This window comes from Thunnus thynnus, chromosome 9 (assembly GCF_963924715.1).
Source record: "Thunnus thynnus chromosome 9, fThuThy2.1, whole genome shotgun sequence".
NCBI lineage: Eukaryota > Metazoa > Chordata > Actinopteri > Scombriformes > Scombridae > Thunnus > Thunnus thynnus.
In genome coordinates this window covers 31,091,490-31,110,151 of record NC_089525.1, presented here as the reverse complement: position 1 = coordinate 31,110,151, position 18,662 = coordinate 31,091,490, and the positions used below count along the sequence as shown (strand labels likewise).

The 18,662-nt window shown below is 42.3% G+C and overlaps 1 protein-coding gene across 2 annotated transcripts; it reads right to left on the bottom strand.

Moving 5' to 3' along the window:
- Positions 1 to 5,424: 5,424 nt before the first annotated feature.
- g3bp1 (GTPase activating protein (SH3 domain) binding protein 1) lies at positions 5,425 to 17,341 on the bottom strand. 2 transcript variants are annotated; one of them, XM_067600043.1, is made up of 12 exons: positions 17,319 to 17,341; positions 13,580 to 13,696; positions 13,366 to 13,447; positions 12,543 to 12,716; positions 11,662 to 11,752; positions 10,665 to 10,758; positions 10,302 to 10,545; positions 10,063 to 10,167; positions 8,907 to 9,024; positions 7,519 to 7,644; positions 6,906 to 7,015; positions 5,425 to 6,732 (listed from the first exon to the last, which is right to left on the bottom strand). In XM_067600043.1, exons 2-12 carry the CDS (start codon positions 13,672 to 13,674, stop codon positions 6,484 to 6,486), a joined length of 1,488 nt encoding a protein of 495 aa, XP_067456144.1. In that variant the 5' UTR covers positions 13,675 to 13,696; positions 17,319 to 17,341; the 3' UTR covers positions 5,425 to 6,483. The 2 variants fall into 2 exon arrangements, with proteins under 2 accessions (XP_067456144.1, XP_067456143.1); XM_067600042.1 differs by having other exon boundaries at positions 17,217 to 17,332.
- Positions 17,342 to 18,662: the final 1,321 nt, after the last annotated feature.

Genomic DNA, 18,662 nt, shown 5'->3' with positions numbered 1-18,662 from the left:
CTATAAATTCTAATATTTTATCATTTTACCAGGTATTTATGTCCCTACATGTCTTGTATTTTTAATGGCAGCTGATACACAAATTTTCTTTGAAGGAACAAGAGTCTCCTCCATACAGACTTAAATACTGCCATACTTTCTGATTATTAAGCGTGAGCTCATGACATGACATACAAGCTGTGTTTGATTTCACAGCTTGGAGGAAAGTTGATCTGCCCTGCTGGTGAATGTCACATGACTTCATCCTGCAATCTGGCAGCCTCTGCAGAAACACCATCACATTAAAACTGGCTTTAGTGATTTATTGAAGCCATCCGTCTCTTCTCTGGTACTGTATCGATCCACCGGGAGGAATAAGTCTTTTCTCTTGGCTGCCTCTGCAGAGAGGTCAGAGGTCAGCGTCAGTTACAGGACAGAGACCCCGCAGCTGGTGGGGATCTCAATTTGTGTGAAGTTGAAGGTTTGATCCAATCTGAGAGGAAATGTGTCTAATGGATAATGTACATTATCTGGAAGGAGGCTTGTACCAAATGAAAGGTAACAAGAGGGAATGAGCTGGTTTAAAAAATAAGGTTCTGGATCAGGTGAAATGGAAAAATGAAAATGTGAAAATCTAAAATGAAGCTTTAATTGATTATGGTATGTCTTGCTGACAGAAGTGTGAAGATTTTTAATTTCTAATCCTCAAAATTAAAAAGTGTTAACATGTAATTCTTAACCATTGCTCTTTTTTTTCCTTTTTTTGTTCCTATTTAACATGAAACTGTTCGACAAGTGCTACATACATAAAATGGATCATTTGATTGCATATATGTAATATTTGTACCTAACACTGGCAATTGTGGAAAATAAGCTTTTTTGCAGCAAACATTGACATATCAGGGCAGGAAAAGCACAGGAGTAATAAAAACATTAATTATGGCGCCGTTCCCGGTGGTGTCGGTTATGAACCCCAAAGGAGACGGAGGACGGCGCTGCGAGTTTGACAACCTGAAGAAAACAAGTAGGTCTATCTGCACCCTCACAGTATCACACAGTGTGCATATTGAGCGAGATGGGGAACTACACTGTGATCATGGTCAGGGATTTTAATCAGGTGTGGGACCCCAGCCCTCAATACCCCGGCTCCATAAATCAGTGAATGTACTAAAGGATATGTGTGAGGGTCTGTGCCTGGTAGATATCTGGCATCTCCGTAATCCAACATCCAGAGAATATACATACTATTCCCCGCATCATGGCTCTCTCTCCAGGACTCTTCATTTCTGACTCCATTGTATCTCCGTTGTAACTGCATTATAGGAAGTATTCACATCTCAGATCATGCCCATGTGATGGTCAGCATTCCTCCCTTTAATAAGTCTAATAGGACCCCAATCCAAGCCTTCTACTGGATACTGGCTTTAGAGAATGTTTGAGAGCCCAAATTACCCTCCTCAAAGAAACTAATTTACCCACAGCCCCATCAGTGGGAGTAGCATGGGAAGCCATGAAAGCTTTCCTTAAAGGACATATCCATCATTTAAGAAAAAACAAAACATGGCGAAACAAATTGAATTAGAGAAGCAGATTTAGACAGCTGAGAGTATCTACAAACAAAACATGACACCTGCAAATTTAACCTCCCTAACCCGGCTTTAATATGAGTATAACTCTATCCTTACTGAGAAAGCTGCATTTGCCCTATTAAGAGCCAGATAGAAGCAGTTTGAAGAGGGAGACAAAGCAGGAGGACTGCTGGCTAGATACATAAAATAGAGGGAGACTATGAATGCCATACCAGTGATAAGAGATCGGGGGGAGCCTATTATCCAATTCTGCAGACATCAATGCAGAGTTTAGACATTTTGACTCTGACTTACATACCTTGGAATTACAGGCGAATTACAGTGAAATTATCAGATCCTTCCTCAGCAGCCTGAACCTCCCTACTCTATCTGAAGAACAACATGATTGATTGGATGCACCCATCACTGTGGAGGAGATTGTGGAGGTCATTAGAGGCCTACCATCTGGTAAAGCCCCTGGCCTAGACGGCCTCACGGCAGAGTTTTACAAGTGTTATGCTATGGAGCTGGCCCCTGTACTTTTAGATATGGACACAGAGGTATTTAAAACTGGCTCCCTACGCCCCTCCCTGATGGAGGTAGCTATCACTGTAATTTTAGAGAGTGGTAAAAACCTGGCAGATTGTAAAAACTACAGGCCCATTTCACTGCTTGGCTATGATGAAAAGGTATTGTCAAAGCTTCTATCCAACAGACTCAACAGAGTCATCACTACCCTGATTCACCCTGATGAGATTGGCTTTCTCCCCAAATCCGGCTATGCTGACAATCACAATCATGCACCTGATTAACATTATGTGGGCAACTTGTAATGATAATTCCCCCTCAGCTGCCATCTCTTTGGACGCAGAAAAGGTGTTTGACAGGGTTTCGTGGCTCTATCTATTTCTCACCCTGGAGTCATTTGGTTTTAGCGATAAATTCATCACCTGGATACAACTCCTATACCCATCCCAAAGCCACAGTGTTAACTAATAGTCTGGTTTCACCCTGTTTTGAGATAGGTCAGGGGACCAGGTAGGTAGACCAAGCAGGGTGGGTGTCTTTGCGTTGGCCCTGAAACCTCTGGAGATATGCAGCCCATTGTAACCGTTAATTCCAGGCATACGGATTGGCCAATCAACTCAGAAGCTTATGTTGTATGCAGATGACATCTTTGCTTTTGTTTCTGAGCCTGAGCACTCACTTCCCACGCTATTTAAAATTATAGACACATTCTCTCATCTGTCAGGTACTAAGTTAATTGGCTGAAATCACAAGGCCTCCCCTTCACCTCACACTGCCCTAGGAAAATGTTCCAGAGAGGAAATTTTTCCTGGATCCAGCAATGGCATCAAATACCTGGGTGTTACTACCCCCCTTAGATTAGCAGACCTAGTAAAGGTCAGCACTGAACCTCAACTGAATCAATTTAAAGCAGATATTGAACGATGGGCCCCTGTTTTCTTATCACTGTGGGGGAAAGCCAATGTTTTGAAAATTACCTGTGCACCCAAGGTCAATTATATTCTCCAGACACTCTCAGTTAGAATTCCACTTCAATATTTCAAACAATTTGATAAGCTCTGTAACAGATTTCCTTGAAATTGCAAGCACCCCAGGCTTAATTTACAAAAACTACAAAGGCCAGTGGACCAGGGTGGGCTGGGTATTACAAATTTATTACTATACTATCATGCCTTTGGCCTCAGGCACCTTGTCCACTGGTGCCTGCCCCCTAAGCACCTCCTCTCCCTCTCCCCACCCGGTTCTGCATTGAAAGCACACTCTGTGATGCTCTCCCTCCCCTCCATTTTATCACAGCAGTACTATCCAGAGGCTCAGACCTACACCATCCTTGCAAACATGCGATAGATTTGGAAAAGAATTTCAATCAAGCTTAAAATCAATCCCCACTTGAATTTGCCAGCAGGCATCTGGTTGAATCCCAAAGTAAATATAGACAAAAAAAAAACATTAGTTTGGAAGCAGTGGGTGAAAAAAGGTATTCTTGTACTGGGGGACTTATATGATGGTGGCACATTGAAATCATTCATGGTACAACTGTACGACCTCCCTCAACAGCAATTTTGGAGATATCTTCAAATTAGATCTCCTATCTTAAACCTTTGGTTCCACTACAATAGTTCCATCAAACTCTGGTGTTCTCTCTTATGTAGTTAAGGTATTTGGTACAGGCCATGAGGCTTCAAAATATTACTCCCTGTTGCTGAGGAATTCCAATAGTAAGGGCTCTAATCTGAAGTCAGCCTGGGAGACTGATCTCAAACTTTCATTCACGGAGGGAGAATGGAACAAAATCTTACAGAACTGTAAGAAAAGGTCACAGGAAGTTAGAACAGGATTATTGCATTTTAAAATGATAAACAGGGTATACTGCCCCCCCCCCCTCCAAGGTTACAGTGATCTTCTCCCCTTAAAAGTCCTCCCTGACTGGGTCCAGACATCCCTTTATGCTGGGGAGAAAACTCATAGTAACAGAATATAAAGCGACCACCCTACCACCAGCCAGGGTGTGGTTCTCTCAGACGGGTATTGTGGCAGCCAATGAGGGTGTCTGTTTTAGACCCATCAACCAGGTTTGAAATATTATGCTAAGTGGGCGAATTACATCTCCTTCATTAAAGGACGCCGAGGCCTCTGCATATATGATAAGACATCAGCTCAAATCCCTAAGAACCATCTATACCTGTGACATGTGACACTCAATAACCTAGTTATCTTCCAGTGAAGTATTCACAACAGTTCAGTTATTTTCCATTAATTTGAATTTTCCTTTTGTCAATCTCAGTGTTTTCTACTGTTCAGCCATATAATTGTGTGAGCTGGTTTCTATTCCATGTGTTCTGTCTCTCCACTCACACATTTTCATATGATGTATTTTATGTGTTGTTATGGCAGCATTCTGATTAGGCGTTTCCCCAGTGGCGCTCTGGTATTACACATGGATTATCACTGGGACAATAAATACTGTGGAGCAATCATTAAGCAACAGGTTCACAATTGAAGTCAGGAGTCCATATGAACAGTGAAAGAGGTTTAAATCGCTGTAATCATTCCTCCTGTTCCTACTGGATATTAAAAGATCCCCTTCAAATGTGCTTTCAATGTAAGTGATGGAGGCCAGAAGTAAAACATGACCTGTTTGTATTCTGTTGGGAGCACAAGATCCTAAAAAAAAAAAAAAACTGAATAAAGTTGTCTATTTATAGAGGGTTTTTATTAACTATTACTTATCAACTATATTATTAAAGTGTCTAATCTATTATAAACTACAGTCTCAAGTTACTAACAGTGTCATCCCTAAAAAGTACCTCAAGCAGAACTCTCAAGAAGTGACATCTCCAAATTACTCCTGTCAAAAATAACTGGGTAGAAATAGTCATTTTTTTGATACCGGTGCCAATAATACCCAAGTGTCTGTACTGATAAATGAATATTTTGTACATTTTACTTTGAGGAATAAGGTTTTTTCCAGGAATATAATTTATCTTTAATTTAAGAATAGCTTCATAAATGTTAGAAGTTTCACAAGCAGCTGTAAAAGATCTTAAACGCTCAAAACAAAACAAAAACAAAACAAAACAGTCTAAAAATGGGGAAAAATGTATTAAGTTGGTAAAGATCTGATGTAAAGAATCGGTCAACAAGACAACAAATTTGACCAGTCAATTTCCAGTACAGTATCATATTCAGACAGTTTGATACTCAGCGCTCTGAACAGATTTTGGCTGGAACCCAAATAAGCATGAAGGTTTGATCCGCAGCCCTTCTCAAACAAACAAACAAACAAACAAACAATCTACTGAAAAACCCATCTGTGCAAAGTCAAAAACAAGATCAACAGACAAACAGGTTTTAAAACAGTAAATCACTTTTAATTTAGTTCTCTCATCGGCAGGTGAGCTCATTTTAAACATGATGACAAATGAAGTGCATCGGTAGTAGAAGCCTTACAGGATTTGATAACATGATTTGATACATGCTCCATTCAGACGCGTCCGTGAATCCACATATTACAAGCCAACATTATTACTCAAATAAAACCACTACAGTTCAGCTCTTGACCTGATAGAATAAAAAGATAAGACAGATCCATCGCTAGATACAACGGTGGCAGCAATACACAGGATTGCCCAAGCAGTAAAGTACACGTTCCTTTAAGAAACAGGGAGAGAGAACGCGAAAAAACCTAACCTCTGGGTTTTTTAATCCCCAATTCAAGTAGTATTTACCCTTTTTTTTTCATGTGTTTGCGTGTTTCGTTTTGTTTCTTAATAAATTCAAGTTCAAGCATGAAAAACAAAAAAAAAAAGACAAAAAAAGTCCAGATAACACGTGTTGGTTGAGGAGGAGACGAAGAGGAGGATAGAAAGAAAGAATGGAGGAAATGAGGAGTGACATTCTGGATTCCTTGGAGGGGAAACGAAAAGCAGCAGGTGGAGGAGAAGAATGAGGAGGAAGAGGAGGAGGAGGAGGAGGAGGAAGTAGGTAGGGGGAGTTCAGGGAGGAAGAGGAGGCAGCCATCTTCGTGAGAGACAGATGTCGAGACTGGCTCTCGAATCAGCAGGAGCTGGCGTGACTTGACGGTGAAAGCTCTCGACCAAACCTGCGTCAATTACTAACGAAAATCCCTTCTGTAATACTTGTTTACTGCCACTTTAAGCCTTTTAAGCAAGAGTGAGCATTTAGGAGGAAGAATGAGGTGGATACTGATCAGAAAAATCAGGTTTTTTTGACTCGAGATTTGTAACACCTGCTCATTTCTACTCCTAGATGCAAAGTAAAGAAGGGGTTTTGGTTAAATTTGGGGTTTGTCCAATTGGTTCCTGCTGCAGCAAATCAATAACCACTCAGAAGTAAGTTGAATCCATTTTCAAACAGTAATCTAACTCAGGTTTGGAGCCCTGGTGTCTCATTGGCGCTGGGCAGAGTAGCGCCCCTCGTTGGGGCCGGCGCCCCGCCCGGAGCCGAAGCTGGGTTTCTGTGCCATGCCTCCGCGGGTGGGGGGTCCTCTGGGTCCTCCGCCGCCTCCTATTCTCTCTCTGGGGCCGCCCGGACCTCCAGGACCCCGGGGCCTCACATCCCGTCTATCGCCCTCCCTGGCTGACCGGGTCTTCTTCTCCTCCACGTTCAGACGGACGTCGCCTCTGAACTTGATGGGCTGAGGACACGACAGAGGAGAATCTCTTAAAAATATGTAAATCTAATATAACTCCAACAGTGAGAAAAACATTTACCAAGAGGGAATAAACAGGAAGTGACAAAGGATATTTAAAAACATGAAAATGTCTCATTACAGGAGAATGTAAAAGGAAAAACATGAGCTGTAATTACCCTGTTGCTAAGGATCTTCTGTACAGGTTCAGAGTCGTCAAACACCACAAAGCCAAAGTTTGGTAGCTTCCCTCCGCTGTTGATCCTCAGCTCCAGGACTGTACCATACTCTGTCGAGAAGGGGGAGGCAAGTATTTAACCGACGTGGTTTCAACAAAAAAATGTTTGCAGTTTGAATATATCAAGTAGCCTGAGAAGCACAGTTTCCAATAGACTTTATATTAATATTTGTTTTGGAAGTAGCACTCCCAGTGACAATAAAAATCCCAATTTATGACAGAAAATGAGCTTCAGGTCCGTTATAAACTTTTCTTATCTTATCTTACATATTATTCTTGTAGTGTTTTATGACATTCCCTGTCAGACAGTGATAAAAGTTACATAAAGAAATAAAAAGTTTAGACATGTAGTTGCAGTTTGTAGCTTTATGATCAGCTATTCACTCACATCTGCTGATAAAAATGAGATGATAAAAAGCTCCAGAATGCTACTAAATGGACCTTGTGATCGGACTCAACTGCTGTATTCAAAGTTAAAATTTTTACTCTGTAGCTCAACTTTAACACCTTGAAGTGCTAAAGCCACTGTACCAGCAGCATCAGATCCAACTTACGTTCAAAGAACTCCTTCAGTTCGGTCTTGTCCACATCATGAGGGACGTTGCCCACGAAGAGCTGGTGGGCGTCGGGGTACCTGACCACCCTGCGACCCTCCGACTCTCCCTGCTCACCCTCACGAACTGTAAAAACGACAAACAATTCAACATGTGAACAAAAAGGAGCATATACAGAACATCTACCAGGTTTAGGAGTTTATTTAGTTCACTGCAGAGAAGCCATTTACAGGCAGTTAGTGTATTATAACAAACACTTAAACAGTTAGAGTTATGGTTAGGGCTAGGATTAGAGGTTAGGGTTATGGTTAGGGCTTGGGTTGGAGTTATGGTTAGGACTAGGGTTATGGTTAGGGCTAGGATTAGAGGTTAGGGTTATGGTTAGGGGTTAGGGTTATGGTTAGGGCTTGGGTTGGGGTTATGGTTAGGACTAGGGTTATGGTTAGGGTTTGGGTTAGGGTTATGGTTAGGGCTAGGATTAGAGGTTAGGGGTTAGGGTTATGGTTAGGGCTTGGGTTGGGGTTATGGTTAGGGCTAGGATTAGAGGTAAGGGTTATGGTTAGGGCTTGGGTTACGGTTATGGTTAGGGCTAGGATTAGAGGTTAGGGTTATGGTTAGGGCTTGGGTTAGGGTTATGGTTAGGGTTAGGATTAGAGGTTAGGGTTAGGGTTATGGTTAGGGTTATGGTTAGGGCTAGGGCTAGGATTAGAGGTTAGGGTTATGGTTAGGGCTAGGGTTAGGGTTAGGGCTTGGGTTATGGTTAGGGCTAGGGTTAGAGGTTAGGGTTAGGGCTATCTTTAAAGCACATTTCAAAGTGACAAACAGGACTTGCTGGATGTTTGAGTCCAGTGAATGAAGCAGTATCTCTGATCTCGTGTTTGGACAGTGTATGTTCATTTGTCATGAAATTAACTTATTCTTCCACACTGGCCAGTGTTTTTGGGAAGTCTTAAAATTCAAGTGTTTTTGTTTGGAGATTTCTCACCTCTGTGTTATAAAATTTACGCAACATCTGATGTGTTCTCACAGGCAGAACTGTGGTTTAACAACCGAAAAGAAGACGCACATTTGACCTTTTTGACCTTTGATTGCTGCTGCCTGAAACTTGGCAATATTGTCAAATTCAAAAAAAGTTTTACTGTTCTGCTCTTTTTATAAAGAAACTTTGGAAATGTGTCTGAACACACCTGCGGTCCCAGTGAGTATTCACACACACATTTGCCCTCAGTGCCATATTCAACAGCATTTGTCAAATGTCATTATGCTTGCTTTGTACTAGCGGTGTAATGCTTGGTTACCTGTCAGGATGACTGCTTGTTACATCTGGTTAGAGGCCATTTAACCGCTGTTTATATTGTATTTGCGTGCGTGCGTGTGTGGATGGGTACCTGGTCTGGGGCCTCTGTGTACCGGTGGAGGACCTCCAGGCCTCTGTTCCCTCGGTCTCTGGTCTCTCTGTGGTCTTTGTGTTGCTGTCTGGGTTTCTGACTTCACCTCCACTCTGGGCTGAAAGAGTCAACACACTTTTGTAAGAGCCGGAAAAATGTGTTTTTTTTCCGCAGCTGTGATTTATAATTTAACCTCAGGCGGATAAAGAAAGAACAACTTTGATTATCGTCGTAAAGAAACTAGCTAGCGGGGGCTGTTTGTGTCCTGTTCTGCTGCCTTTATCTCTACTCAGGAGAACAAAGCAAGACTCAAAAATACCAACTAACTTCTCTTTCTGGGAGATGCAACACAACAGCGTGAGTACGGATGGTACCACTTAGGAGACACCCATCACCTTTAATCTTTACGTAATATAGAGATGTCTGTTTCAAAGCGAGATCCCTGCTGTTTTAAAAGTAACACCCACAAAAAAAAAGCAAGATGACTGTGAATCTAGACTTGGCCTTGTGTTCAGTGAAAGAGCTGGGAGATAATGAAGCTTTAAGTGGAATATCATGACGATGATACATCAAGTTATCATTTTACAGTCTTTTGTATATATTTGCCACATTGTGATAATCGCCATGTTGGATTAATATTGCGATAATGATTTCAAATAATATTCCTGAACCCTACTTTTAGGGATATCATGATAATCCTTATTAGACACCATAATCAAACTGCTATATAGAAACAGCTTGGAATTACACACACACACACACACACACACACACACACACACTAAAGCAGGTTGGTTGCTTAAATTTAAAAGACAGCTGACTGGAAATTCATTAAAAGCTGTTCAGTGTCTCTTCTGATTTGGTTTGTTGTAGCTTTGAAGGAAAAAAAACCTGCACACTGTCGATCACATGTACTTAATTATAAATAAAATAAATAAAACTGCTAATAAAAAGACAGGAGAGCTGCACTATGACAAAAAAACAACTTCTGCTACTGTGTATCATCATCTACTAGTTTCTAGTGCAGCAGGCCTTATATAAAAACAATAAGACCTGCGACATAATGAGATCCAATGACAGCACACAGTCTAGACCAGTATTCAGATTAATATAATCCAGTGTCACCCGTCCTTTTCTAAGAAGGTCTTAAACCTACCGGTGCTGTGGGAGTGGCTTTGACGACGTGTGGTGGGATTCCTGAGACTGGGACCGCCCCGCTGGGAGGGAGGTTCTTACTGGTAACCGACGCCCAGGAGAAGGGCTGTGGAAAAGATAGACGGAGACACGGGAGACACGTTTAAGCCGATGCATCTGTGTGAGCGAGAATAAACACCTGCTACCACCAGCCATTTTTTCTTCCTCAGGTATCTTCTGGTTCTGGAGGTTCAGACGTACCCTGTTTTCCTCTGGGGCGGTGGGGGTGGGTTCAGCGGGCACGGCGGCGGGTTCGGCGGTCGGTGGGGCGGCAGCGGGGCTTTTCTCTGTCTGGTCGTCGGCTGTGTTTGCGTCTGTTTGAGTTTCCAGCATCGTCTCCGATTTCAGCTCCACGACTGCGGGTTCGGGCTCCTTCTCCGCCTCTGGCTCTGGTTCCGGACTCGCTGCCGCTTCCTCCTCATCACCAGGGACCGCCGGCTCTGAACTACAACACACAGAGACAACACCTTTATAAAACAAGAGCGTAATAAAAGATGCTGCTTCTATGTCACATGGGTATGTTGCACAAGTTAGTGCCTGATAAACCCAAACTATGATCCGTACCAGGATGACGGGTCGTAGAAAGGAGCAGACTCCTCCTGAGCTACGTCGGGAGAGGGAACCCTCTCCTCGATGTCCTCCACCTCGTCCTCAGACTCTGAAAACACACAAAAAGATGTTCAGGACAGTAAAAAACACACATACCTGCTGCTGCTACTGGAAAAACCAATTTGTAAATTTAAATCCCATTAAAACCTAAACCAAAAAGAAGCCCCGTGATATATCTGTCGTGGCGAAGGGCGCCGCCATCTTGCAGTAGTATAACCTGTGACGTCTGGAGGTTGGTTGGACTGGCTGAGTTCAACAGATATAAAGACAGTGAAACATGGAGACTGAGGATAGAAGAAGAAATACATCTAACTCTCTACACAGCGGTGTTTCGACCGCGGTATCCCAAACATTGGTTTCATAACGTCCTGCGCAACGTGATGTAAACAAACTACGTGTAGAAAAGTGTTCATGTGGCATCATCAGACCTCTTGATGTCATTTAAATCTCAAATGACCATCTTGACTATTCAAATAGCCTTGTTTCAAATTATACTAATGCTCAATTTTGCAGCTCTGCGTAATAACCTGAATAGAGGAAGAAAGGCTGTGGGGTATTTCAATTTTTCCATTAAAAAGAATAAAATATTGCTCATCATGAAGCTTGTGGTTTAATCTTAGAGCTCTTTCTTCCTCCTGTTCAATTTACTGCTTTGCGTACCTTCAATCAAATATTCACAGACATCAAACGTGTTCAATTTCTTCAATAACCACAAAGAAAAAAAGGACACACTGTTCAAAGATAGATGATCAGAGCACTTGAACTGTGATACTTGACTCTTGATACAAGTCATATAATCTCTAAAGACTGACTGAGGAAATTCACTTAATGGAATCTTTGGCCAAATAATACAGAGATCAGAGAGATGATGATGGTATCTCTATCGAGAGGATGAAAAGAGAGAAAGCTGAACCCAGGTGAAGGATGAAGATGAAGGAGGACATTATCTCACCTTCGGGAGGCTCGGAGTCAGAGTCGCCAAACACCTCGTCTTGGTAACGGAACACGTCGTTGTGGACGTAGAATTTGTTTGCGACGGTTCCCTGAGAGAAGAGAAAAAACTAATCAAACACTTTCTACTGTATGTCAAAGAGGTTTGCTGTCAGAAAAACAAGAAATATCAGGAACAAGAGGTTTGCTGTGGGGCCAGTATGTGTGTAAAGACAAAGCTTGCAGGACTTGTTGGAGGACTAATTAAATTAATTAATACAGTTATTATTCAGTGACAGTAATAATGTTTTTTTAAAGCTAGGTTAATACACCCACAGCTGTTGTGTTTAAACACAGAGACGCTTGATGTGCATGTTTATGCTATGCACTGTTACTGTCGCTACGCCTCCTCACTGGTAGTCTCTGTGGGACTGTGTAGAGTAGAGGAAGACTGCAGAATGACATGGTAACACGTAGAGAGATAGATAAAGTGCAGATGAAACCATGTGCACCATCAGTGCTAAATAAAGTCCTCTACAGTCCGCCGTTCTCCTGCTTCGCTCAACGACGTAACAGCCTAACTGCACCGGTGTTAACGGTGTAAGTGAGTCATTATTGCAGGTTTGTTGCGGGAAGTGCCGCAGCCACAGAAAAGTCAATGCTATTAGCGAGGGTCAAGTTACTCTAGTCAGCCATACAGTGTGTACACTGACTGATAAAAAGGGGAAAAAAAACAACTGTTCGATTTGAAGAATCTGAGTCGACTGAGCAGTCTAATACTGATGAATACTGTTGTTGTTGTGGCAGCTCAGATATTTTACTGTGTTGCAAAATGTTACCAATCGAAACACTGAATATTCATCATGGTTTCACATATGCATTAAAAAAAGGTGAAATACGAACCTCTGGTGCCAGTACGAAGGTCTGCATGAACTTCCTCATGGGCTGCATGTTGTTGGACAGCTCGCCCATCACCTGCACCACCACACCCTCGTTCAGGGTGGCGTGGGCGTCCACGTGCCTGATCTTTGTGTGACAATCCCGAAAACTCAGAGCCATCACCCTCTTATGGATCTCCTGGAAAAAAAGGAAGAATTGAGTGTGTTACTATCCTGCCTGTTTCATATTTGGTGGCAAATATTTTAATTGTTAAACAACTTTTGTTTTAAGATTGGTGCTACATTAAAAAAAATCTTTATTCACAACTCAGAGAGAACGTCCAACTGCTCTACGTTTTTTGGGACTTTCAAAATAAACTGCAGACTATTTGGCGGGCGGTGTTGCCTTAAAATGTTGCAGGATGTTTTTGTGATGTTGTTTGTTCAGATAATATAATTTCCTGTTTGGACAGATTTTTATCAAAGTTCTTGTTCTGTCACATCAAACAACACAATAAGCCAAACCCTTACTGCATACATCTACATGTTTGCATTTAGGCGTGTCCGTCTGCAGCTGCTTCACATTCTTATCCCTCATTTTAGAAACCTATTTTAATAAGTGTTGCATTTAGTACTGGATTAGCCAGACGTACTGAATGAGAAGGTGCAAACACTCCAGATTTTAAAAGGAAACTGCTTAAAGGACTAAAACATCTCTAGCAAACAGGCTTTCATGTCAGCTCAGTATTTTTTTGTCCCACTTGAGCGTTGAGTATGTGGGAGTCAAGTGTTGTGTGCCTCTGTTTTTTTAAAAAGCTGTTATCTGCTGGATGAAGTCGTCTACTTACGGATTGTCCATAAACGGCCTCCACCGGTTTGCCGTTGCTGTCCAGGCCGCCGTGCACGTAGGAGGAGTTCTTCCCATAAAACCTGAACGCAAAGACAATTTAAAACATGATGCACTCATACATCTATACATGTAAAACAATGACATGTAACTGAAAAGATAAGGAGTCTCCAGAATGATAATCACATGACAGATAAAACAGCTGATAGTGGTACCTGTGCAGGTAGTCGGGGGCCTGGTTCAGGAGTGTGTAATACTGTCGGACAAACTCTCGCCCGACCAGCTGGGCACTTGGCTTCTCCATCACCATTTCTTTGGTCAACTGGAAATCTCTGTGAGGAGGCGGAAGAAGAGGAAGGAGGGTCGGGTTACGCAGACAGTTACCGCTGAACTTTGCCCTGCTGATAATATGTAAGAGAATCCACATCAGAGCAGTGATGTGGATTTATGTTGAGCTCAGATTATCTGCTGTTGATCTGAAGCGCAATCTGCTCTCACACCGATTAGAAGAGCGTGTGATGATTGTGAGCGGCTGCTGCTTCCCCCTTTTTTTTTTTTTTTTTTTTCTTAGAAATATGTACCTTTGTGGTTTTGTAGCAAAACATGGGATCCAAATTTAATCTGCAAAATTTTAAAACTCATTATAGGGAAGCAGTTCTAATTCTATCCTTGAAGGAAATGTGTAAATTCTTTACAACAAACAGAGGAAATAACTTTAGACTCGTTCCAGAAATACTCAGACTCCCATAGAGCACAGGCAGCTGTGCATTATGGGATGCTATGACCACTGTTGTAGTAACCAAAGAGCTGGAGAGGAGTCCGTTAAATTGCGCCTCTGTTATGTACAATACTTTGAAGAAACAACCTGTTTGAATTCTACAGAAGCGATAGCACTTCTGAGCATGTATCCCTGTGATGAATCATCCAGACGTCCTGATTGAAGAGTTTGAAGTGTGAATCATCTTAGGTAAACATGACCTCTGGTACAGGCTCATTTTTAATTTGTTTTTCTGGACTGTGTTGAAATACCAGCGGCGTGAAATGTGTTTGATCTGCAAAAAAAACCGCCTGATTCTGACGAGTGTTTACGGCCCCGTCTGGGTGCGACGACATGAAAACAGCCCGCCCAGGGCGTTAAAAACAACAACCACCCAGACGTTTGCCGGTTGTTTTCGTACCAAGTGGATAAAAATCTGTAACTGCACCGTCGCTGCATTCAAATGTCACTCCGACGCCTTTTTCTTCTTGACGACTGAACCTGACGTACATTGAGAAAGCACACGATCTTTATTAGAGAGAAGATGACACACTGTAACTAAAACACCAGCAGCTTCTCAGGGGGGGTTGGTACCATTTAGCCGTTTAATATCTACTGAATCATTCTGTATATATTCTTAGTTTGGTTCCATTTACCCACCAAACCCAGCGTACCGCCGTGTGAACACACTTCCTACAAGAACAAGCCTTGATAACGTACCATGACGGACGGTTTACAGTGAAGAGCTTTAAAACAGACACATTATTCTCCGTTTCCTGTACGTTTTCATTTGGTAAATGCAACCCGGCGCTCGTGCTGCCGTTAAGTGGGAGCAGTCACCTTTATAAATATTTGCACACAAGTACCTCCATGCTTGTCAGGCTTGATGGATGACCCGTTTCAAGCAAATTTCAAGACCGTGCTAGTTGATTTTCATTATACACTGACAAAAAAAATTGAAACTGATGTCTGCCTGGGAGGTAGGAAAAATAAATTTGTCAAGCTTAAAAGGCACAATCTGGCAATATTCTATGTTTCTGATACGTTCCAGTCAGTGTGTGGCGCTCCGCCCTGAGCCCAGTCGTCCCTACTGGAGATGTATGTCTTTAAAATGTTAATTCACTTACTGAAAAAGGATAAATAACTTCCTAAAATAGATAAACGTCGCTCAAACAGCTGTAGTGTGTTTGTTGGGGACTATTTTCAGCGGCGGATTTGGTGCTCTAGTGAGTATTTCTGGCGGCACGGTGGTTCATGGTACTGAAGGAACGTGTCACCAAGTGCGACGGTGCAGCTCGGTGATGTGTTTATAGTTTTCGAACAAAAGTGGGACTCTGTGTCACAAAGGAATAAAGATCTCAGGCGTTGGATACACAGATAACAGTCGGACACATTCATTGCTGTTTTTATCTTCTCATGGGATTTGACAGTAAGACAAACATAAAAACACCCACAGACTACTTCTTTAAAATACTACAGACACACAAGAGAATGATGGTCAACGATAATATTAAAAAAGGACGGTTCACAGGTTTTCAAGTCTGTCTTAAAACAACAATCAGGAGCCTGAATGAACATTTAAATAGTTTTTTTTCTTGCTGTAATCATTCCTCCTGTTCATTAGAAGATCTCTTCATAATGCACTTACAATGGAAGTGATGGGGGACAAAATCTACAGACTTCCTTCTGTGCAAAAATGAAGCTAATATGAAGCTTCAGCCATCCAGATGAGTCAAATCAAGAAGATATCTTTCAACGTTACAGTCTTTTTAGTGCCAAAGTCTCTCTTTTTGTTACTATACTTCCACTCAACAGGGAAACACTGTCCGAGGAAACACAGAGAGGGAATTGGATGCTAAAAAGAGGAATGATTACAGCGAGGAAAACCTCTTCCACTGTTCATACGGACACCTGACAGACTGGAAAAAGTGGGAACTTATCCTACATGGTAAGAGGGCTAAAACATGCAAACACATGGGTATGGTCATTCAGCAACCAGGGGGAGGTGCTCTCTTTAATGGACTGTCTGCCACACCTGTCCACACAACCTACAGCCATCTGTTGTTCTGGCACACACATTTAGCAACCAGAACACATTACTGATCCATCACGCTAAGCCAATCACTCCAGCCTGAGGCGGAGGAGGTGAAGAAAACCAACGAGCCTCGAGTAAGCTGGGACAGATCTAATGTCTCCAGCTAACATCAGAGGAGAGGCTTTTAACTGCATGAGACCTCGTTTATCTGAAGAGTAAACGCAAATAAGGGCATGCTACACTGCAGCAGCCATATCAGAGAACAAGCCTGTGTAAAAAAAAAAAGTGCAAGCATGGCACACAGACAAAGGCCACGCCGTGATGCTACCGTTCACGACCGGCCTGCACGCATACAGTCATCCCGGCTCCTCCCGCACGTCAGCGGGGCTTTTGAGGGGGGTACACCGCTGGTTTCCAGATATAACCTGAGCTCACATGGTACACAGGCTGGCCCACTGCGGAGCTAACCGCGACAGCTGGACGAGCACACGGCCCCCCAAAACTAGGGCAGACACCGGCTATAACCTGGAGTCAGGAGCAGCCCCAACACGTGTCCCCGGCTATAGCCAATTTTTTACACGACTTTCCGAGCTCAGTTAGCCGCCTAACTAGCTGAAAGACTACGCGAAAAACGACAGAGACGTGGTTAAATTTGTTTAAGGTGGGAAATGAAATGGAGTAGTAGCAAGCAAAGGCGGTAAAGAACGACAGGAAGGGAGGGAGTCACGACTGAAGGAGAGCTATAAGTGGGGCTACACAGGGGCGGTGGGTAGCTCCTAAAAACGCAAAGTGAACGATGGCGATGGTTATATCTCGACTTTTCAACTTCATAATACCTACTATATTAGTTTCTTATTATTTCAACCAATAACATAATAAATAATGTCTGCTTTCAGCAAAATAAGGCACAATAACCGAGCTAGCAGCCACCATCTCATTACCAGGAGGTAGACGGGGCCCAACACAGTGACCCGGTTAATCAAACGAATATTATAAAACAATAAACTGAAGATTTTACATCGGAAATACGTGTGATCGTTAATCTAACAGAATAACTTACCAGCGGGTCAATTATCAAAAAAAAATCGGCGATTTAGAAACAAGTGATTTCTCTGAATCACCTCAGCAGCTTCACAACGTGCTGGAGTCAGTGCTCGCTTACCGGTTTCAGCTCCGCAACCGAACCTGACAGCCCGCCCCGTACGAGACTTCTTAGCCAATCACAACCACGCTCTATGACTCAACCACCAATTGTCTGAGGCTGCCGCAACGGCCCCTATTTCACAGCCAATCCCGACGGGCCGTGCCTCTACCTGGGTTCCATCAATAGAGCCAATCGCGTCACAGTAACAGTTGGAGGTGCGCTTGTCTTAGTAAGAGGCGTCTACCGGTTCGTTTAGTGCTAAGCGAGCGGTGCACCGGAGCCTTTTCTCCGCTTGGGGGCGACAAAATTATATTCGATGTCTTGAAATGATTTATAAGAGCTGATGATTTATCAAATTATGCAGATTATTCATTCAGTTTAATGTGTTAATGTGGGGATATCATTATCACAGATTAGAATAGGAGATTTAGTGATAAATAAACCCACCTAAACTCTTAACTGTTTCACTCAAAATGTACTTCAGCAGTGGTGGAAGAAGTATCCAGATTATTAACTTAAAGATCCCCTCCAGAAATATTTAAAGATGTATATAAAATACTCTTCTTTGAATAATAATTTGTGTTCAACATGTTTTTTTCCCTCAAAATAGATCAGTTATCTTGTTAAAATCCTTAAAAATCACATCTTCTCCCCCATTAAAAATTCCAGATTCTATAAATGTGTAAACAGAAGTTTAACTGCTGGACACAAGATGTCTCCTACTTCACTGTAAAGTCCAGTCTCAGTGTATGTGCACTGGAGACTTCAAGCTTCCACAGCACACTTGTGTAAACTGGACCAGGATAGGTGTGATGTCACAAATCATGCTCGCAGGCCTACGCCTGAAGTCTGATTTTCAATGAGCTCAGAGAAACTTTCCACTTTCAGCAGATAAATGTGAAAACTGTCTTCTAGTGTCAAACTCTGCACGGTGATGCTCAAACATCCAACTGTCAGAATACATACCAACCCAGCAATGTAAAACTACTCCATTACAAGTAAAAGTCCTGCTTGAAAAATCCTACTACAGTAAAAGTACACAAGTATTATGAGCTTGATGTAGTTAAAGTATTGCAGTAAAAGTAGTGGTTTGGTCCCTCTGACTGATATATTATTATATATGACATCATTAGATTATTAATAGTGAAGCATCAGTGTTAGAGCAGCATGTTACTGTTGTAGCTGCTGGAGGTGGAGCTAGTTTCAACTACTTTATATACAGTTAGCTAGTTTAGTCCAGTGGTTCCCAACCTAGTGGTCGGGCCCCTCCAAAGGGTCAGCAGATAAATCTGAGGGGTCGTGAGATGATTAATGGGAGAGGAAAGAAGAAAAAACAAAGTTCTGATACACAAATCTGTTTCA